Below are 19,630 nucleotides of genomic sequence, written 5' to 3' on the forward strand. Positions count from 1 at the left end.
TTATGCAATGACATACCACTTTGTGGCGCCCCAGTTTATGAGCAAAACTACAGTAATGATCCTACCTGGGGTAAGTCGGGCCGCACAGAACCTCACAGCAGTTCTTGATGATGTTCTTATGGCTGTATGGGTTCTGCACACGGTTCTTTCCAGACCACGAGCCTTTGATCTGCATAGTAGAGATGAAAAACTTAGAATTTTGAAAACAACACCAGCATAATGTCAGACCTGCCACTGACTGTTACAATCGGATTCAACCTCCAACTCTCTACGGACTCTTCACTGCACTCTGACTTTTCATGTTATAAAGCATCTGTGCAAATGGGAGCTTGATAAAAAAGAATCTCTTATTTGTTATCCTTTATTTAAATGTGCCTTTTCAATTCTAGCCATTCCATCCCAATGGATTTCATTTGATCTAGTCAAGCACTTCAAGGGTCCTCATCTTAAAAAGACATGCCTTTACTGTTTCATCTGGTCCTAGATAGAAATGTATGTATGCACCACAGGCAAATCTGGATGGGAAAATCATCCAAAGTTTCTAAGTTTCATGTGTGGTTTTCCACTCAATAATGTTACCCCAGTTTTAGGTTTCAGTAAAATGTTAAGTTGTATCTGAATTTGACTGGCAGCTATAACGGTGTCTGCTGGTATTGATAAATCTGTTACAAGCAGAATCCAATTTATACTAAATCAAAGGTGAACAACCATCATGTCACACCATATTACTTGCAGCAACTGCATCTTTCCTTCTCACTATTTTTCACTCCTCATTAACAAGAAAAGAAGGGCCAGAGGGCAAATGTGGCAAAAAACATTCTAAATTAATCAGAGCTCAGTGTGAACGTGCCACAGAACTACAGATTCTGCTAAACTAAATCAGAGCTTTAATAAACTAAAACAGCTGCAGGGAATCTAAGCACTATATATGCATGCGTATTAGACTTTTTTTTTTCTTTTCTTTCAATAAATGCTTAACCTTCAGAAAATGTTGATCAGCGTTTATTTATAATTCATTTTTCTGTGGGGTTTGGGATTTTTGCAATCTTGTTAAAAGAAAATTGTAGTTTTTTATTTATTTATTTTTAATAAAATTTAGATACATTTTCTATTATTTTTTATAGGGTAAACCCCAAGGTAAAACCTGTTACTAAATTACTGTGACTTTTGCAACTAAATGTAGTTTATAAATCCTGATTTTTGTGATTTTCTAGCAGATAAACATTAAATCATCAAAATGAAATAAACTCAAATCAAATAAATAAATTAAAATAAAAGCCTACAGTATGCATCAGGTTTGTAAGATTTATATTCAGACTAAATTATTTAAACTGTTAAATCTAGATTATGCGGTAATAGCAAAGTTTGGGACACAAATGTCATGTGCTTTTTTTAATAATTAAAATTATTTCTGTTTATAGCTTAGTTTATATTTAAACCAAAAAAAAAAAAATTTATAAATAGGTTTTATTAAAGAAAAAATATTTTTACTACAATGAGTTAAATACCAATGTCAAACTATGTGTATCTTTTGGATACAGTCAAACTCTCTGGAGGCCAAAATCCTCATTTTTATAATGTGTAGCATTTAAGGCTTCTTTTCATGCAAGCTTAATATTACGTTACATAATAGCTTATCTAACATAACAAATAGTTACTATAAAACATGGGATTTGTGCCTCTAATACTTTAAAAGCGTGATGGGACAGCAATGTGTACCCTGTTCATAAACAGTGCGATAAATACTGTATATAGTGTACATAAAACTCCTGTTGAGATGTTCTCTGTACTTGCTTATCGCCGAGACAGCACTGTTGCCAAGGTGACTGCTGGATCTAGTGTGCTGAAATGCTCTAGGGCATGTGTTTATCTTTCCAGCCATGTGACAGCAGCAGGAGTCAAGAACCGAAAGTAGACTTTGGAACAGACAGGTAAGAAACAGACTCACGTCCTCATTGGTGGTCTGGTTGAGGAAGATCAAGTAGGTGTGAAAGCCAGTCAATCCCACCACAGACCAGAGGGTGAAAAAACACACCAGAACCTCCAACACAGTGCAATGGCGAGTCAAGGAAACAACATGCTCAAAATATCTACCATACAGCATAAACAATGTGCTTGAACTTTGATATTTCTTTGTTCAGCAATACAAAGTTTTTATAAAAGAAAATACATGCTTTGTGCCTATTGCAATGTTAGAGAACTAGTTTACAAACACAGTGTTTATCGTGATCGATCATGTACAGCATGACAGGTTTATGAGGAGCTCATTTTGTTTTCAAATCTTCAGGAATCGTTTCTATAGTCCAGATGAAAGGATATGTTCCGGGAGTTTCTTTAATGGTATTCAAAAATCCTGAGTCCACAGAACCTATAAAACACACAAGATATATTTATTTACATCATGTATCTATGCATGCAAGCAGTAACTCACAGCATCAGATATCTCAGCATCTCTCGTTCTCTCTCCCATCAGTACATGTTCAGAAGATTTTCACACATCCACCCACACTCTGCTGGAGCTGACAAGTTTGCACTGTTCGTTTACAAGCACCTTTTCAACCATAGTAGCTAGGTTTGCATTCAGCAAGGAATAGTTTACTCAAAAATGAACATTTAATAACCATCATTTCCACAGGCAGTCAAACTCAAAGGGCAAAAGAAAAACAATAAAAAGGATCATAGGGTAGTCTGTGTGACTTATTTATTTGTGTTTTACCACCATATCAGCAACAATGGCTACATTCAAGGAAATATTAACACGTATCACTTCATTACATCATTTACAATAACTATAAGAAGCAACCACTATACAAGTAACAACAAAAGTACTGATAAAAATCCATACAGAATCTTTCAATTTTCAATAAACTGGTTTCTCTTGCCCTTTCAATAAATATGAATGAGTCTTGAATGTCCATCTCTATGTGATTTATATGACTTACGATAACTATGTGAGAAACGGAACAAAATTGATGTAATTACTCGATGATTTTCACCTACACAAAAGCTCTCAAATTACATGACGCCTATGGTGAAGGTTTGACATGATGACAATTGGTTCAATATTAAAATTAAATGTCAACCTGTACATCAAGCAAAGCAATTGTATGGCTTCAGAAGACTTATATAATAGTGCACATGTTGCACGGACTGATTTTAGGGTGACCAATGACCGCAGATACGCATGGTCAGAATTAGATTATATTTAGATGAATAAGCCAGATGTCAAACCACACAAGCTGGTTATGATGAAAAGGTCAGAACTGATTTATATTCTTTGGAAAGTCAAAAAATAGAAACCTGCTAAATATGCTAGCAGTGTAGACAGCTTTGTTATAATAAGGGAGATCAAATTTTGTTGAGTTGTGATGTGCCACACATATCCGGTGTCGATGTGGTGTGGAGTAATTATGTGTTTTCTCTGAAAGCTTATCATTGCTATGGAATCATTACAGTCAGAATCGGTGTTATTTATCTGTGCATGTTAACAAAAAACAAATCATGGAATTATACCTCAAAATGAATGATAGTCTTAATGTGTTTTACTTTAAGATCACAGGCTCAGAGCAAACTGCCCAGGCATTCATGTAAATTCTGCTTCTCTCTTTCTAGCTGTCTATAGTGAGAAGAGGAAGGAAGGAAAGAGAAGAGGAAGATCAAAGGAAGGAAAGAGAGCAGACATTTACGAGAGCGTTTAGAGACTCTACCGATATCCTGAACACTCCCTGACTGAACCATGCCTGAGAGAACCCTATTCGCATACATATTGAGTGTCGCTTTAAGGCACTTGTTTTCCCAGAAACTACGATCATTAAACCGCTGGACCGTCTGTGCATTTTAAATTGTTATTGATAACATGAAAATATAATTTCCTCTTTCAAACAATCCAATTTTAGATGTCAACAGTGAAGACGCTCAGGCACTCACACACACATTTACTTGCTGCGATACTCACGGAGAACCACATGGACGATGTCAAAGGCGAAGATGTAGATGGTAAGTAGAGACAGCGAGAGTGTGAACAAGTAGAAGTATCTGTAATTCCTCTTTCCTACGCAGTTTCCGACCCAGGGACAATGATGGTCAAACCGGTCTGAGGGAAAGACACATAGAATCTTAAGACTCTCATGAAGATTTGTGAAAGTCAGTTTCTACATTCTAACGGCAAGTGTGGCTCTTCGGCCAGAGACAGGCATATATATTTTTAACTGCTAAGAGGGAGATGGTACTCAATCCAGAGATTGATTGTGTGTGTGTGTGTGTGTGTGAGAGGTGCAGGCCGCCCAAACAAATGGCCCTGTGTTCAGGATGACTGTGCAAAGAGAGCAAACCTGAGTCCTCAGTGAACTCTCTAATATCAGCATATGTATCTTACTAAGTGCGTGTGCTGTCTGACTCATCTCTTAACAATTCACTATTATACTGGAGTATCAACTGGCACGTACATGTGCAACTATATCAAAGGTAAGAATGGTTGTGAATTCTTGTATGTAGACGTAGTACAACTCTGTAAAAACTCTGTATAAAAAAAAAAAAACTGTAGCACATTATTTTTTTATAAGTTACTTTGGCCTTGTAAGGTTCAATTCATTCGTTGACTTACTAATACCTAGTAAAACTGTCTAATTTATTTTTAATTCATGATACCTAATATTAGTAGTACCTATAATAATAATAATAATATTAATTAATGTTGAATTAATTTGTGTTTATATATAGTAAATATAGTTTACATATAGTAAATTCTAAGTAAAATGTATTGTTTTTAAAATAAGTCTCATAAATATGTATTACAATATTTATTTGATCAAAACTAAAACAGTAAAAACGGTAATATTGCCAAAAAATTATAATATTAAATAATTGTTTTCTATATGAATAGATTTTAAAATGTAATTTATTCCTGTGATGCAAAGCTGAATTTTCATCAGCCATTACTCCAGTCTTCAGCGTCACATGATCCTTCAGAAATCATTCTAATCTGATGACCTGATTCTCAAAAAACATTTGTTGTTATTACCAATGTTTAAAACAGCTGTGTTGGTTAATATTTTTGTGGATTTTTTTTCTGGATTCTTTAGGGAATAGAAAGTTTCAAAGAACAGAATTTATTTGAAAAATATAAATATTTTGTAATGTTTTTACTGTCATTATAAATCAACGGATCCTTGCTGCTTAAAAGAAATAAAATTAAAAACAGCACTCCTTCTCTTAACAATCCACACAATTTGAGGTAGAGGTAGTTCGTAGTGCCAAATGTTAGGGACATTCACTCACCCACGCAGTTGTCGCAGATGCTGCAATGGGAAGCACGAGGGGGTCTGAAGATCTTGCAGGTGTAGCAGTACTTCAGCTTGACGATCTGGTTGTTAATTTGCACATTCTTGATGCGGGGTGGAGGCCGCTGTCCGGCCATGACGTTTCCATTGGCTGCTTCTGCAAGAGATGAGTAGAAACAGTCAACATGGCAACCAGCAGCCGCTCAGGTCGATTAAGATCCATGTGCATGACACACAGCACAACCTCTGATAAAGGACTCACTGAAGGCCACTCCAGCGAGTGCCATGACTCAATGACAAAAAACATGAAAAAACACCAATAAATCAGAGCCAGGAGAGTGTGTGTAGCTCTGTGAAAAGAGGTCAAAACCTCAAGTACAAAATAGTTATTAATGGTGCTGGTATGACAAGTATAATGATTTTTGCACTAAAGTAAAGTCGAAGCGGAATGATTAAAACAAGATTTCAAAGAAATTATATGAAAGGGATAAGCCAGTCATTATCATAATATAAACTTTGACAGTGATTAAGACCATGACAAGAAGTGGAGAGATCTTGTATCACACTAAAGGGGCTTATTTTGCAATAATGACAGGCTTACTGCACATTATACCCCTTAATATGTCAGTAAATAAATAAACAAACATTAAATATTATCGTGATTTGATTTTGTGAGAAGATGGAACTAGAACAGTAAAGTTAACTGTTTGCCAGTGACAACGGTTAAATAAATCGTGTAGTGATCATTTTACAAAAATATGATCACAGAAGAATTTTTTTTTTCCTCACCAGAGATTCAGGGAAAAAAATAAGCATCTTTTCTATTCCCTTTTCTTTATTTGCATTTTTTCAAAATGACTCACTTTCATTTGTTTGGATAGCGACAATATTGAAGGCAAAGAACAAGACTCAAATTTCAAAAGGTAATTTCCTCGCATTTGTCAGCTCTGTACTTTTATACTTGGTAAAATGGTTGCATTAGCATGCGTTCAAGAGGCAGAACTACACAGCTGCCTCTTAATCCACATGCCTAGGTTGGCTAAAACGGCAAATCCAAACTTGCATCTGATCCAGCATCAGCCACTTTTAATCAGCCACACAGACATTCATCTAAAAATAGCGTATTAAAGATGGAATGCTGAAAGAGAGCAGAGGAAATTTGTAGAAATCAATCTTTGCCCTGCCCAGCTGCAGTAGTCAAACAAAACTGCCCTCTTTTAAGAGGGTACAGTTGAGTCAATAACCAAATGTTGGTTTTTGAATGTCAGCAGTCTTAATAAAACAAAAAGCAACACTGAGTAATTGATGACTTCAAATGAAATCAGGGTTGTCAACACATTTACAAATACAATGTCTATCATTTGTGAGTAATCTTTTTGTTGTTAACCTGATAATGCATTTAGTTCCTTTTTATTTACCTGCAGTAATTAAACTATATAAAGTTATACGCACTTACATAAATAACAAACATGCATTCTCTATCACCTGATGCCTTCCCATTGAACAAAAATATATATCACACTTGCTGAAATTTGATAAAAATTTCCCTTAAATGAAATGACCGAATTACTGCAAGTTACAGAATGAAAAGGTTCTGACAAATCTCTTAAAAATAGGGCTGTTTATCAAATTGAACGGATTATATGATATGCAAACTATTTAAACGAATCGCAATTAATTCATCTTGAAAAACCTAAATAAAGTATCCTATAAGGATATGATTTCTAGACATGGATAAATCATGTAAATTAAAATCTTATAACTCCACGTGCTTTACAAAATGAATACCTTTTTAGCGCATATATATATATATATATATATATATATATATATATATATATATTTTTTTTTTTTTTTTATACCTTTATCCTTATCCAGTAAAATCACAGACAGCTAAAATAATCATGGGGCTATTGAACATTGTTCGTTGTGGACACTGGGGGAACTTGCAGTCAAAAAGCATAAGAACCATTGATTTAGGGGCCGTTTATGCAGGTTTTTGAGAGGTTTCTAAATTTGAACATTGATTTCAATGCTTTAATTTTTATGTTTCACATCACACTGCCTTATGATGATGATGATATACTGCTGTAAACGTTTTTACCATGTTATTCTGTACTACCAGCATATAACACAACCCTATTAGAGAGAACCATAGAACATTTCTACATGGTCCACAAAATCAGTGAAAGGGGTTAGTGGATATTTAATGACATCAGAGAATACTGTGGTTTATCAAGGGAATTGCCAAGAGAAATGACGTCCTGGTTTAGTGAACATCAGTAATGACAAATGCTGCACCGCCCCTAGGCACGTCTGAGCTTCAGCGGTGGTGCTGATGTGTAACAACGGTGCTCTCGTTTAAAAGAGAAACCAGGGAGGGGAGTAGAGACGAGGGAGGAAGAGCGGAGAGAAGTGAGGGTGGAGAGTGTAGGGAGACGAGTTCATCTTTACTGTAGCCCAGATCTTTTAATCAGCGCAGGGAACGGTGACAGGATGGTGACTGAACTAGACAAGGCAATATTTCCCACTGAGCCACAACCACACAAATGAATCACTAGAAGCAAAATTAGCAAGATGAGAGCAGCAAGTTAATCTAATTTAATTGGGTTTAATTAGTCAGATGCAGTGATGTTAACCTTTCTAATATTCAAAGTAGGACAAGCGTGCAAAAAACTACACATGAATTTTCAGTTTTTCTTTTGTATTCAGTCCACTGAAAATAGATATTTTGCTGCAGGGTAAATGTGTATTTTTTCTTTTTTTGCAAAGGAAGCCAATGCGTAGAGCATTTCGGTTCACTTCACTTACTGTAGATCAGGATAGACAAAGGTCTAAAGCAATCTACTAAGGCAATTTATTTTACTATTTAACAGTCAATGTTTGAGCAGATACTTTGTCAAAGAAAAATCCTTGCCATTTAAAAAAAAAAAAAAAAAAAAGAGAAGAGAAGAGAAGACAAATGAGCCTTAGGATCTGAATGAGCCTCAACAGTTTCTGCCAAACACCCCTGCAAAAGATACAGTTTTCTCTTTGAATAGTCATAACACTGGTTTCTGTTCAACAAGTTAGTTGACATATGGCATTGTGTGGGTGTGTACCAGTCATGTGAAGAATATCTATTGCTTATTTTACTTCTTTACTGCCTTTAATGGAAAATAAAGTGAAGTAAAGCAGGAATGGGATTGGGAAATGCATGGATCAGATTCAAACTCTCCTAGAGCAGCTCATGTCCTCTGAAATCTCACTTTTGCATATTCAACATAGAATATGTTTTGGGAAGTGTTTTTATTCATTTTTTAAATTATGTAAAGGGTTTAAGGGAAAAAATTAAAAAAAAGGGGACAAGGTAACCATTAAGCCCATCAAGCTTGAAGTAAAGAAGAACACAATGTTTCCCAGATGAACTCAGGGTTCATGGACCAACGCTCTCAGCCATTTTAAATCGCAAAACAAAACAATAAATTAATCAGCAGGTCTGGGCTAACAGCGTCCCACTTACGCCACACGCTTACTAGACTATTTATGTTCTTCCCCTCACTGGGTCAAAACACCCGCAGGTGGCACTGATGGTACAAACTATGGAATTAAACTTCAAATCCCCTTCCCTGAACTCAGTCGCCCTCACACTTACCGATCTCCATCTCAATGAAGTTGGCCTCCTCCGGCAGAGCCCGTGGCAGCACCCCTGGGTCACTGAAGCTGGTTCGGAGCAGCATGGCTATGACAAAGACGAAGAGCAACACTGCAAACACAGGGATGGCAGGAGACAGGTGCACTGCCAGGTACGGGCACCTGTACGGAACAAGTGAACAAGCAGGATTACAAATGAGACAGGGAAAGCATCAAATTAACAGCACAGAGGTTACATAAGAATTTAACATGAAAGAGAAATCTCTCTAATATTTCTATCTAGTGTTAAAGGCGAAACGTGGAATTTTTGTGCTATTTATAGCAAAAAATAAATAAAAATAATAAACATTTCTGCTGGGTAGAACTATAACCCTGCAAAGTAAAAAGTAAAATAATTCTTAATTTAAAATAAAATAATTCTGTTTGCTGATGCGAGTGGCTAAAATGTACACAATTCACATTACACATAAATGCAGCAGAACAGAGTTTTTTTCTTCCAAAATTTTGACTAATTTCACGAAAGCAAAATGGCAAAGGATACATAAAGAACTCGCATTTAAAAGAAACATTTTAATCGGCTTTTGACAACAATTTTACTAAATTCAACACAAAAACATTTTTGTTATCTTTTTGATGAAGCAATAGTTTCTCCCTGAAATAAAAGGGGAGGTCATTGATGAAGTGGGTTTGTAATATCTATCTGGCTCAGCCCTTCCCTAAAGACATAAAAAAGACTTCCCTAAAGTCTTTTCAGACCCAACAATGAAGCGGTCAGGGAGGATGTTTACTATGAATGACTGTGCTTTCTCCATCCTGCAGGCAGACAGCCATACAGCAATGAATTTGGTTGCTCCCATAAATTGCAGAGGACTTAAAAAGTGCCTCCCTCCGCTCAGCCTACAGCAGATTGGTCGGCTCCACAGGCCACTGCATTGAGCTATTAATAGGGTCACCCTGGCTCTCCTCCACCACTCTCTCCTGCAATGTAGACCTGCTATAATGTATGGCTAATACATCACCATAATGGTTCAGCTCATCGCAGGCACAGTGCATCCACTCTCAGGGGGAAATTTGCTACATTTAGCCTTCTACATGTGCAAAGGACATCTTTACAACACTATAACTACGAGAGAGAGAGAGAGAGAGAGAGAGAGAGAGAGAGAGAGAGAGAGAGAGAGAGAGAGAGAGAGAGAGAGAGAGAGAGACACACATGACAAGTCCTAATAACACAATATTATATATAGATGTAGAACTAGATTTTGTAATAAAAATGTAAGGGGTGCTTGCTTATACAAAAGTTGCCACTATGGTATTTTGGGTGGATGTTTACATGCAACTGGAGTTGGGGGACCAGTATTATTTATGTACTATTTATTAATGATGTTTTTAAAATTTTACTGACTTGTCATTATTATTACTTTTTTAAAACTTCAACTATTTTGTTTTTGTCAAATTTATTTCCAGCTTTAATTTATTTTTATTTATCTTTTTGTAATTTTAGCACTAAATAATAAATTGTAGTACTACTAAGTTTAATACTAAAACAATTATAATTTTCTAATCATATGTTATATATATAAATATATATATATATATATATATATATATATATATATATATATATATATATATATATATATATATATATATATATATATATATATATATATATATATATATATATATGTATGTGTGTGTGTGTGTGTGTGTGTGTGTGTGTGTGTGTGTATTTAAGTTATGTTATATTTTTCTTCAGGTTTATTTCAATTACCGAAAGCAATTTTTCACTGTTATATTTAACAATAACAACACTTCTAGGGACTCCAGGGGTCTGTTATATGATCCTGCATACATCTAAAAATACTTCCAACAGTACAAACAAAAATCAGTGCATGTTTTCCAAATAATAGGTCTTACACATTTAGAATATTTTTGTAATATTTTCTATTTGTCACAAGTGTAAGAGACTTATATTTAGTTTTACTCTACATTCTGCAAGGCAAAAAAAAACAAAAGCACATCCAATAGCTTAGTAGAGCATTTCTCCTCGACACACCTTGTAATTTGATGCACCATTAATACAAACAGATTTACAAACTGAACTTGACTAGACCTACTTTTGGGGAATTAAGATTTAAGAGGTGCTTCTAATAACACACAAAATGCATGTAGAGTTTTATACAAACTATAACGTGTAAAACCAATCCTAGAACACTGGTTGAACCAGTCCATACTGGAGTGTGGGTTTGTCACCTCACACGTCACATTCACTGCTTCAGGTCCAGCACACAGAACAACAGATTGCAGCTGTAAGAAGTATTAGCAACAGAAAGATCATTTCTAGTCAGACTACATAGTGCAAGTTCAGCTGTTTGACACACTGGTGTGTCAGCATACCAGAGGCATCAATACACTAGAACTCTACCTGTGGAACGGGACAGATTAGTTTGATCCATTTTAAACTATAAGACTGGAAGACATAAAGAGGAGGGAAAAAAATTCAGAGCAGAGCCGGTCGATAAAACTTTCCACTGCCCAGATCATGAGTAGAATGCTGCAGGGAAATCCATTTATTATCATGAAAGCTGTGCTGGGGCAAAGCGGAGGAAAACTGAGGAGAACCGCTTGTGTGTGTGTGTGTGTGTTGTATCAGCTAATGACTTAAGCATTCTGGATCTGCTCCATCATCAGTTCTTATCACAGCCCTAAGCTTCCCGGACATTACCATCATGCAATGCTGGATGTGACCTCTCTCACCATAATCAATACATGAGATAAGCAGCTCCAATATAAAAGTACAAATACTGTTATCGCCACTACTGATGCACAAGGTTATTGAACCACCATAATTAGCAATGAATTTTGTCCATAGAACAACATGAAAATACAAAAACGTATTGTGCCTCAGTATGCATAATCAACACTTTACCAATTTCCATTTGACTTCCGTAACGTGACAGTTCTGGAACAAGATATTCAGCTGCAAAAAATGTAGAGTGGTAATCAACTGGATCACAAAAAAAAAAAAAAGGCATAACCACAGTGGAGCCAGACTGAATGACAGTTTGCTAAAACGGTGCCTAAACAACAGCCATTTGATTAACATCATCAATCATTAACAGTGTTCATTTATTTCACTCTGATTAAAGCTTACAAATAAAAAATGGGTGGGGTGGGGGGGGGTTGTCTGGAATAACCTACCAAATGAATTATTCACAACAGGACCAGAGACACAGGGTCAGTTTTGATTTCATGTTGACTTACAGTGAACAAAATGGGGGGGAATTCAGCAGAAGACATGAAATGTTTTGCAAAGACACTTTTTTGTGAATTCTGGCATTAGTATAATTAAATAATTCGTTCAAATCATGCACATGCATACAAAGCCACTTCCGTCACTGTGTTACAGCATCTCCACCCTTGTGTTTGCCTTCACAGCTTGTCCTTAGTGAATTATCTGCACTCTGTTCCACAGAGAACATGGTGAAAAGGACTGTTTTCCACAGTTAAGACAACATGAAGCACAACAGCAGAGTTTTATGGCTGGCTATGAAAAGGCTTAGCTGTGTGTTCGTAAAATCAATAGAGCTCCTTCACTGGTCTGGCTGGTCTCTAGGTGGAGACTGGTGGGGGCAGGGAGGCCTGACAATTATCGTTACTGATAGTGCTCGGTGGAAACATCCGGCACGCCACCGGAAAGGACAATGAGTGGAGAAAAACCACAGATGATGGTTAAAAACAACATATAGACTCATTGTGACAACCTGGTTTACTCAAACCTGAAGACAATTTTATATATTTTATATAATATTACACAGTCACTGATGCTGAATACAGTGTTGATGTGCAATGAGCTCTCACATTCATACACTACCATTTAAACATTTGCAATAAGATTTAAGAAATGAAGAAATGTATTCAGAAAAGATGCATTAAATTGATAAAACAACAGTAATATTTATAGGCCCGGTTTCACAGACAGGGCTTAGACTAAACCAGGATTAGGCCATAGTTCAATTAGGACATTTAAGTAATTTTTATAAAAATGCTTGAAAAAAAAAAAAAAACATTACTGGGATGCATCTTGAAACAAAACAAAGGCACTGATATATTTTAAGATCAGTCAGTGCAAGTTTATTTCAGCTGAAACAGCGCAGACTTTTAGACATTTTAGTCTAGGACTAGGCTTAAGCCTTGTCTGTGAAACCGGGGGATAATGATGCAAAAGATTTCTATTTAAAAAAGGTGTTCTTTTGAACTTTATATTCATCAAAGAATCCTGAAATAAATTCATCTTTGTTTCCACAGCCTTCAAGGAGAAAAAAAAAAGGTTTTCAACATTTATAGTAATAAGAAATGTTTATTGAGCACTAAATCAGCATATCAGAATGATTTCTGAAGGATCATGTGATACTGAAGACTGTAATGATGCTGAAATCCAGCTGTCATCACAGGAATAAGTTACATTCTAAAATGTATTAAAAATAGAAAACAGCTATTTTAAATTGTAATAATATTTCACAAAATCACAGTTTTTTGATCAAAGAAATGCAGCCTTGGTGAGCATGAAAGTCTGAAAAAGTGCTAACTAAACCAAGCTTTTGAATGGTACTGTATATACATGCTGGGTAAAAATCTGATACTCTTAAGCCTCGTTCACACAAAGAAAAATAACTATAAAAGATAATGACAGCGTCCACACCAGTGGACAATATTGTGTTTATTATAAGTGCACGCTCGTCTGATGCTTTAAATTCTCAAGCTTGTGACAGCAGGATTGACTCTGATTGAATGTCAATGTCTTTGCAAAAAATCATTCTGAAAATGACAATATTGTTTCTCTTTGCCTTTATCGTTATAGCTGTAGTGTGGACTCTGCAATTCTTTAATCTTAAGAACAGTTTTTAGAACTATACCTTTATCGTTATCTTTATAGCTATCGTCCTTGGTGTGAACAGGCCTTACAAGCCACATATTACAATTAATAGAATAGTGTCCTTCATATCTAACAATGTGACTATATTCTTTATTTTAAACTTTATCACATAATTACCTATTTTAGTTTTGATTCTGATGCAGAAACGAGCTTTTATAACAGATTCACCAAATACTGAGAGAAAGGTTTTCTACTTGTTACACTTCCAAGCATGGAAACACATGTTGATGTATCAAAACCAAAAAGTAGGTCAAACTGTTAAGGAATGAATAGTCCTGCAGTTCCAAAGAAAAACATTCAACATGCAAATAATCACCTCTTCATTTGAATTTTGCATTGCAAAATTTGATGATGATGATGATGATGATATTAAATTGGTATGCAACAGCGCTAACAATAAAGTAAGGAAATATTAGTAAGCAAACAAATAACCTGCGATCTTGCATCCGGGTGTGACATCAGCAGCTATTCTTTCTGATAAAGGACTCTCATAAAAGCTTAAAGTACAATACGGGTGTAGGTAATGTAAAGTATAAAGTACAAATATGTACTGATAACATACAAAAGGATATTTCAGCTGTGTCACACTGATATAAGTTGTAATGCCGGGACGTTGCCATGCCTGAAAATTACTTGCACAGCCTCTATTAATTCTTCATAAAGAGTTTGCCAATTTAAGAGCAAGCGAATCACGAAGCAAATGAATTATGCATTACTGCCAAAAAAAAGTGGTATCCTTATCCCTCATGGAGACAACTCCCCCACAGCTCCAGCTTTGCACTCTCAATGCATAAAGACAAAAAAAATATCCAAAATAATAAACAGTCGCCTTTCTTTTATCACGAACCCTGCAGAGGTACAGAAACAGACGGCAGCCCTCTCACACAGATTGTGACACTGACCACAAACACGAAGTCATACACTAGACACTTCCTCAGCAATAATAACGCAAGTAACTATCCACTTAATGATAAACATAAAATGTATAGACATTCAACTGCTGAGCAACAATTCCATAAAACAAGCTTACAGGACAAAGGCAGAGTGAAACCTGATCCATGAACTTTTAAAGTGAAAGAATGAGTGGGTGAACACAATCAACAGAATCTGGTGACTGTCAACACATAAAGTGCAGCTATGTAACAGTTTCACTGCTGTAGAACCATTTTAGTAAGAAGATGAAGTATTATAAAGGTGAAGGTTGTAGGTCTGCATCACTAACATACCAAACAGAACTGCAAAAAGGGTTTTGAACTATAGGTTTTCTGAACACTTTGTCTGGCATTGGTTGACAATGCTGTTTTGATAGTGTCACAGTATTACACTCTACAAATGGCTTAGTTGTAGTTGTTCTGCATATTATGCTGGGATATTAGATTTTACCGTGTTGTTATTGTTAAAGAAATTAAATTTTTTTTTAAATACAAAAATTAGAGATGTTGCCTTGGCAACAAATCGAGAAAATAAGATTTCATTCTAAAAATTAACAATAAATGCTAATTCGATATATTAATAAATACTACTGTAGAATTTAAAAATAATATGCTACTAATATAACCTTCTTTTATTTACCTTGAATTCCACACTTCACCTTTAAGTTGAAGATATCAGGCCAATAGCAAGTGGTTCTTCCTATCAGCCAATGGTGGATCGACAAACCCTTGGCTAAAGTGAATGCAGGGTCAGCACTATTTTTTACGGTCTACTTTGACACACACACACACAGCAGATATTTCACAAAATTTCTAGCCCACACAGCCAACTCACTATTCTATATCTGATATCCAAAAACAGTACAAACATGAATGCGATGCAACTTGCATAATCTTGTGCACACTAACAGCCAGATATTAAAATATATGTGCAGAGATTTTCAGCAAACAAAAACACATTAGGAGAATGGAAAGGGAGGTGGGATGCATTCTCTTAGAAGACAAAAATCTTTAGAAAGAACTGTGCACAATCCAGCCCTGCTGATCAGTCTTGTGCCTGCAGAGGAATAAACTGCCCAGACACTGGCCCCATGGACAGAGAGATGTATCAGAACACAATAGTGTGAACATGCAGCAATACTCAAAAAATAATTCCCTGTACATTCAAAATAGCTGGAAGCAATGTGTTTCCATAAACACTGTGTCTCTTCTGAAATCTCATATGAATAAATGAATATATACATTATATATGAATAACCTTGGGTGATTTTTAATAATTACACAGCCAGAATTTTATCAAGAGCTAAAAACATTCTTAGAAAGAGACTGTTTGACAAAAAAATTATATAATATATTACATATATAATAAACTAAATATTCATACACTCTTCAAATGGTTTCAAACCCAATGACAAATTCAGTCCATAAAGAAGTGTGGATACAAACAATGTTTGTGTAGGTACAAATTGAAATAGTAAATGCAAATAAATAAATCCCAGTTCATCTATTAGCTTGTCATGTAATAAACAATTTGGAATCGCACTTTTGCACTTAGCCCAGTCTCTATCCTAATATGTCTGTCTCAAGAGGACAATTATCAGTGACAGCGATATGAACATGGCGTACAGTGAAACCCTACAGGAGCCAGCAGCTCCACACATGACTGAGTGTTTCTGACTAGGGACAGGGAATCGTTTCCTTTCGCTGACGAACAGGCCTAACGGAGGATCCTTGATATGGGCAGGGCACAATACTCAAGTCTCAGGAAACACCGATGTCATAGTCCACACAAGGGAGCTCATATCCACCCAGCTTTATCAACATGGACAGCAATCTGCTATTGTGAAAACATGTTTCAATAACGAAAAAGACACAGCTCATTCCCATCAATCAACAGGCCAATGATCTCACACGGTTCAAAAATCTGCCACTAATCTTAATATAATTGTATCATATATATTTAGTAGGTTACCAAGTTGTTTTAGGTGCATGTTGGGTGATCTACAGGTTTAAAGCTCTATAGTTTATAGCTCTCCTTAATAAAACCTTACTGTCTTAGATGGCCCCACCCCACAAAAAAAAAAAAAAAAAAAGTTGGTCTTCTGGATATCTTAGTTGTTCCTGTTCTTCTGGAGAATGTGTTTGTCATATGTCATCACCACTTAATTATGACTGTCATATAGTGATGGAAAATCTGACTCATTCCCGCAATTGATTCATTTGAACAGTTCGCTTCAATGAATCGGTTCAAAGCCATGTGCCAAAAGACACCCGTTTATTAGGTTTTGTTAATAAGGTTGTTTATTGTTGCCCAGTTCAGTTTTTTTATTATCAATTTAGAATCTAAATTTAAGTTTCATTTCCACAAAACAATTTATTTACATATTTTGGCACGTGTTAATGAAATGTTACTTAAAACAGTGGATTGCATGTGTGCTAAAACTGCCATTCGATCAAATTGTAAACACATTTCGAAGAGACTATTTGTTAAATTTAGTATAAATGTTTTGCCACATACACGAATATTAAGTAAGTGTTTTCTCGGTTTAAATACTCGACTCAAGAACTGCTGAGAGCGATTCAATTCGCAAACGAATCGTTCAGACCGGATTTGTGAACCGCTCCAAACAATTAATTGATAAGATCTGACTAATTAATTCACGAATCGAACATTTCTACTTTCATATGAAAACGCTGGCATGGCGTACAGTAACCAAATTCAGCGCTTCGGTCCTCAATATTTCACACACTTTTTATCGTTTCATTTGTTGCCATGTGGCTGTAATATGTTTTGACTGCTTATAAGATAATATTTCATTCATGCAATGGCATTAAACGAAGGCCATCTACAATGCAAACCCCTCACTGTAACGAAGCTGTGCACACTGACATCGCAGCTCGGGTCTCTAGCGTCTAATAATCACCAATGGCATGCACTTACTCAAAGGCGAAGAACAGAGAGCAGGTTCCAATGATGAGAAATAGGGTCAGGTAAAATACTCCTTTCTGCCGAGCCATCATAACCCGTCCATCGCAGCAGAAGGTGTTTTTCCCAGGTAATTTCTCCCATTTTCGAGTAACCTTCCGCGTTATCATCAGCGCCGACATGGTAGCGAAGATACAAGCAGATTGTCTTTTGTCAACTTAACCTGAAATAAACCACAACCGTGTCCACTAAATGATTAACCTGAGACTAACGAACGATGAAAGTGTTATTATCAGCGACAAAAAATAAAAAATACAGGAGCGTCTTCCTTCACGTGCACGATTTGTTTGTCGGATTCTTCCCGTGCTTCCTCACGGATCTTCAGTGTTTCTTAAAATCATCAGTCTGTCGCTCTACATATCTGCTCTTCTGTACTTAATCCATGGTTAAAGTCCCAATCAAATGCCAAAAAGCAAAATCCTGATCCAAAAGCGAAGATTTCCCATACTGCCACAATCTGAAAGTGATTACCTTCGAAACGTGCACAGATTTCGAGTGAGAAAGCGAGGCTGACCTGAAATAAAGGTGTATACAAGCTAAACGCACATCTGGAGAGAGAGTGGACCTTGACCGACTGGCATTGGTTAGCTTGGTTAAAAGCGTCTATCCCGAGAGGATTCTCCTCCCTTTTCGCTTAAAAGGATAAAAAATCAATGTGCGTAAAGCCTTTTGTGATCTATGCCGATTATACAGCAATTATTTGAGTAATGTGTCAGATAATCTTTCCTCCAATTCCGTGTCGTAGGATGCAAGCAGGGCTGGAATCTCTTCGGGAGCAGGAAACACGCCTAGATTGAAATGTCTCTTCTTAAAGGGCCAGTGTCTCACTGTACAGGGAACAAAGGAATTTAGTCTTCTAATAATAATATCCAACCCATCATTAAGGCAATCATTCAGAGTGAAATATTGTTACTTTTGAGCCTTTTTGGTATTTTCAGGATACTTCATTCAAGTCTTTTCGATTTTAGGCCTATTCCAGCCATTATTATTGCATTGGCTATTTGATTTTTACATTGTTATTTAACATGTTATATATGTTTACTGGGTCTAATGTATGTATATTTATTGTCCTGTGTAAGATTGTGCTAAAAATGTTGTTTAATAGTGTGCTTCCTATAAAACAGCATTTAATTTTTCTCTCTTCCTTCAAAGAAGGAATTACAGGTATTCAGGAAATTAAATGGAAGGTGAGAAACGAAAGATGATTTAATTGGTTGTATATTACTGCATGAGTATTTGATCTCTAATGATCTTGCGCAAAAAAGAAAGCCTTTGTATTGCTTGTGTGATTTTGTAAAAATGTAAAATGCGCTAAGTGCATATTCAGCATTAAAACTTAGTTTGTGAGAGATGGAGTTCAGCCAGTTTATGAGTAGGAGTTCATTAGGGACAGCGGGCAGGAAATACTGTATGAGCTATAGCAAAGATTATTTCTATAAATAAGAATGCTATTAATTAACATGCGAGAGAAAGACTCTGTCTTTATAAAAACAAAAAACAAGAAGAGGTGACAGGGTTGGTATAATACAAGGAAAATACAAGAACAGACTAATGTATTAACAAGCAAGTGGCAGACTTGTGTTTTCTATGCAAATTACACAAGCCCACTACCTTGAACAAAGAAGGCAAGCAGAAAAATATTTTGTCAGAACTCATGGCTCATTTTCAAAGACTGTCAGTGGAGACAGATGTTTATTTTGAACCAGATGGTGTAGATATTATTGGCATCTGCTATTAGGGGCTAATGCAGGAGTCATGCTAACCAATCAAATCTTCTTGACCCCTCGGCCTGGCCTCTGCTGGTAGATTCTGTAACTTCACCATCTGGTTCCAAAAAGCTTCTTTTCGCAGATGTCACAAACAC

The 19,630-nt window shown here is 36.0% G+C and overlaps 1 protein-coding gene across 1 annotated transcript in view; it reads right to left on the bottom strand.

Moving 5' to 3' along the window:
• The window catches only part of LOC306853466 (palmitoyltransferase ZDHHC9-like), a 22,053-nt gene extending 3,482 nt beyond the window's left edge, over positions 1-18,571 (bottom strand). Inside the window, exons 1-7 of the mRNA XM_079390901.1 lie at positions 17,722-18,571; positions 8,914-9,074; positions 5,278-5,436; positions 3,956-4,093; positions 2,320-2,368; positions 1,949-2,051; positions 66-169 (exon numbers count right to left, since the gene is read on the bottom strand). Coding sequence (XP_079247027.1) covers positions 66-169; positions 1,949-2,051; positions 2,320-2,368; positions 3,956-4,093; positions 5,278-5,436; positions 8,914-9,074; positions 17,722-17,888 — 881 coding nt within the window. The 5' untranslated portion in view covers positions 17,889-18,571. The remainder of the gene's footprint in view (positions 1-65; positions 170-1,948; positions 2,052-2,319; positions 2,369-3,955; positions 4,094-5,277; positions 5,437-8,913; positions 9,075-17,721) is intronic.
• Between the last annotated feature and the right edge of the window lie 1,059 nt (positions 18,572-19,630).

Source organism: Barbus barbus (genome assembly GCF_936440315.1).
Source record: "Barbus barbus genome assembly, chromosome: 33".
Lineage (NCBI taxonomy): Eukaryota > Metazoa > Chordata > Actinopteri > Cypriniformes > Cyprinidae > Barbus > Barbus barbus.